General features: G+C 51.8%; 1 protein-coding gene across 8 annotated transcripts in view; it reads right to left on the bottom strand.

Annotated features, from left to right (window-relative positions):
• Positions 1–3,298, bottom strand: part of OGG1 (8-oxoguanine DNA glycosylase) — a 22,250-nt gene extending 18,952 nt beyond the window's left edge. For all 8 annotated transcript variants that reach the window (XR_001002920.1, XR_001002921.1, XM_011952246.1 and 5 more), the window contains exons 1-3: positions 2,819–3,298; positions 2,053–2,300; positions 1,296–1,475 (exon numbers count right to left, since the gene is read on the bottom strand). Coding sequence is in view for 6 of the 8 variants with exons in the window: in XM_011952246.1 (XP_011807636.1) it covers positions 1,296–1,475; positions 2,053–2,300; positions 2,819–2,955 (565 nt within the window). In the remaining 2 variants the exon portion in view is untranslated. The remainder of the gene's footprint in view (positions 1–1,295; positions 1,476–2,052; positions 2,301–2,818) is intronic.
• Positions 3,299–3,327: the final 29 nt, after the last annotated feature.

The raw sequence follows: 3,327 nt of genomic DNA, 5'->3' as shown, positions 1-3,327 counted from the left end.
GAGATGGAACCTCGCTCTGTCACCAGGATGGAGTGCAGTGGCGTGATCTTGGTTCACTGGAGCCTCCTGCTCCCAGGTTCAAGCAATTCTCCTGCCTCACCCCCCGGGTAGCTGGGATTACAGGTGCCTGCCATCACGCCCAGCTAATTTTTGTATTTTTAGTAGAGATGGCGTTTCACCATGTTGGCCGGGCTGGTCTTGAACTCCTGACCTCAGATGATCTGCCTGCCTCGACTACCCAAAGTGTTGGGATTACAGGCATGAGCCACCACACCCGGCCAGGAATGGGTTTCTAAGCACCAAAAACATTCTCCTGTTTTGAGGCAGTCTGTCTCTTTGCTATGCAGTTCCCAAGCACTTGTCCTAGCTTGGTTCTCATATCTGCCAACTGATACACTTGCCTCTGTAAAACATTTGCCTTACAGGGCTACTGTGAAGAACACACGAACACATGTGTTCTTAGATGCAAAACTATCCTGTTCACTACAATGATACCAGCTTGATTTTTTTTTTTTTTTTTTTTTAGAGTCTAGCTCTGTCACCCAAGCTGGAGTGCAGTGGCGTGACCTTGGCTCACTGCAAGCTCCGCATCCCAGGTTCACACCATTCTCCTGCCTCAGCCTCCTGAGTAGCTGGGACTACAAGCGCCCACCACCACACCGGCTAATTTTTTTGTATGTTTAGTGGAGATGGGGTTTCACCGTGTTAGCCAGGTTGGTCTTGATCTCCTGACTTTGTGATCCGCCTGCCTCGGCCTCCCAAAGCGCTGGGATTACAGGCGTGAGCCACCGCACCCAGCTGATACCAACCTGAATTTTACATATACTTCCTGTGTGCCAAACACTGCGCTAGGTGCAGTATGTATATTCCTTTATTCAACCCTCGTGACAACTCCAATAATAGCATAGGTAGGTGCTATTATTATTCTATTTCACAGATGAAGAAGCTTTAGTACAGAGATGCTAAATAATGTGCCCAAGTGAGAGTTGGGGTTCAGAACCAGGCATGGGTCTGTTCCCAGAATGCATGCTCTTAACCCCAAACTACTATACATTGTATACAGATGTTTTTCTGATGAGGCATTGAACCCACTAGGCAAAAAGCACAGACCAGTGAGGTGCATTTTACGGATGCGTAGGGAGGATGAGTAACTGGAGTTGATCAGACCAGGCAGGGCAGTTCTGGATGGGGGAAGTGTTTGGTAAGGCAGGAAGCCTTGAGATGATAACCAGGAGAAAAATGAACAGATCTTGAAAGCTGATGGAGGCCTGGGGGCAGGGGACCCACCTACTCACCAGCCAGGGCCTGCAGGCTGGGGAAGCCATGGTAGGTGACATCATCAAGCTGGATGAGCCGAGGTCCAAAAGCCTGGCACAGCCGTTCCACCATGCCAGTGATGCGGGCGATATTGTTGTTGGAGGAACAGATAAAAGAGAAAAGGCATTCGATGGGGTCTTGTCGCAGCAGTCGCACACCTGGAGACCAGAAATGCAGGAGGTAGGAGAGGTACCTGCTGTTGGGTGTGGCTTCTTCCCACCCACAGGTCAGATCCTAGGTACCAAAACTCCAGGAGGATCCCAGGAGAATGAGAGTCAGCACCATTAGAGAAAGCAACACCAGACCTCTCATTCCTCATAGCATCTTGTAAGGGCTGAGTTACCATCCCACTCCACAGATAAAGAGACCACAGTGTAAACTCCATGAGGACCGGCATTTGGGTCCGTTTTGTTCATTGGTGTATCCCCAGTCACACAGCAGATGCTTTGTAAATATTTACAGAATGAATGAAATCACTTGCCCTAGGTCACACAACCACGAATGGGCTCAAAATCCTTGTCACTTCACTATGGTGATTAGCAGGATAATAATAATGATAACAATAATTACTATGTGCCTGGCATTATTCTAAGCACTTTACATGTATTAGTTCCTTAAATCCTCATAAAAGCCTATGAAGTAGATATAATCCCCGTTTTACAGGTGGTAAAACTGAGTCATAGAGAAGTAACTTATGTCCAAGAACCCTAACCCCAGGCCAGGTCCTGTACTCACCTTGGAATTTCTGAGCCACCTCTTGGAAGTGGGAGTCCACGGAACCCCAGTGGTGATACAGCTGAGCCAGGGTGACATCTAGCTGGAAGTACTTGCGCACGGCCTCCAGCTCGTCTGGTGTGGGCCTGCCAGGCTGGCTCTTGTCTCCTCGGTACACAGTGCAGTGGAGCTGCTCCTCAGTCTGAGTCAGTGTCCATACTTGATCCGCTAGTACACCACTCCAGTGTGCAGGACTTTGCTCCCTCCACCTACGCCCCAGGCACACGACAACCCTGGCACTCAATTTCCTTTCTTGCACCCTTTGGGGTCCCTCCCATCCTACAATCGCTCCATGTACAAAACTGATACAAGTAAAAGTGCTATCTTCCAGTCTGGGCAACATGGTGAAACCTCACCTCTACAAAAAATACAAAAATTTAGCCGGGCATGGCACACACCTGTATTCCCAGCTACTCGGGAGGCTGCGCCCGGGGGTCGAGGCTGGAATGGGCCTCTGCATTCCTACCTGGGCAATAGAGTGAGACCCTGTCTCAAAAAAAGAAAAACAAGTACTATTGTCTTCTGCATTGGTTATACCGCTAAATCCTTACAATATCACTGCACAGACATATTAAAGGGAACAGCCTGGCCACCCGTGCTTGTTTCCTCTTTTGTACCCCGGGGTTTCTTCCATCACCCCCCAAATTCCTTTGTACCCCAGGCCGGGCAGTGCTGAGGCGGCAGGAGCCAGTCCCAGGGGACGGGCTTCCCAGGCGCAGTCACTCACCGGAAGGACTGTCCAGAAGGCAGAACCAGGTCCAGGCGCAGCTCAGAGCGAGGGCACGGGATAGAGGCCCACAGGGTAGGAGCGGAGGCTAGAGTACGATGCCCCAGGCGCCTGGGCAGAAGCGCGCGGGCCGGCATTTCCACAGCAGGCACCGCCCACAGCAGCCCCGCCCACCCAGAACCAGGCCTAGTCAGCGCCCAAACACCCCGCCCAGACAAGGACCACGCCCCTTAAGGCCTCGCCCACAGGGTCCTGATTAACGACCTTCCTCGTTTCACTTAATTCCTCCACCTCTTGCATGCCTCGCCCTTTGCGGGTCATCAAAGCCCCGCTTCGTGCCCCAATCCTCCGGCTTTCCTGAGGTGTAGGTCCCGCCCCCTCCTTCCGACTTAGCCTTTCCCGCCCCCAGAGCCTCTGGGCGCGCACAGCCGTGTTCTTCTGAGTTCTCCAGTGGCCGACCACGCCACCACCGGAAGTAGTGCTCAAGCACCGCGTATTTGACTTAGAGG

This window comes from Colobus angolensis, unplaced genomic scaffold (genome assembly GCF_000951035.1).
Source record: "Colobus angolensis palliatus isolate OR3802 unplaced genomic scaffold, Cang.pa_1.0 Scaffold34, whole genome shotgun sequence".
NCBI lineage: Eukaryota > Metazoa > Chordata > Mammalia > Primates > Cercopithecidae > Colobus > Colobus angolensis.
This window is presented reverse-complemented; position numbering and strand designations above follow the sequence as displayed.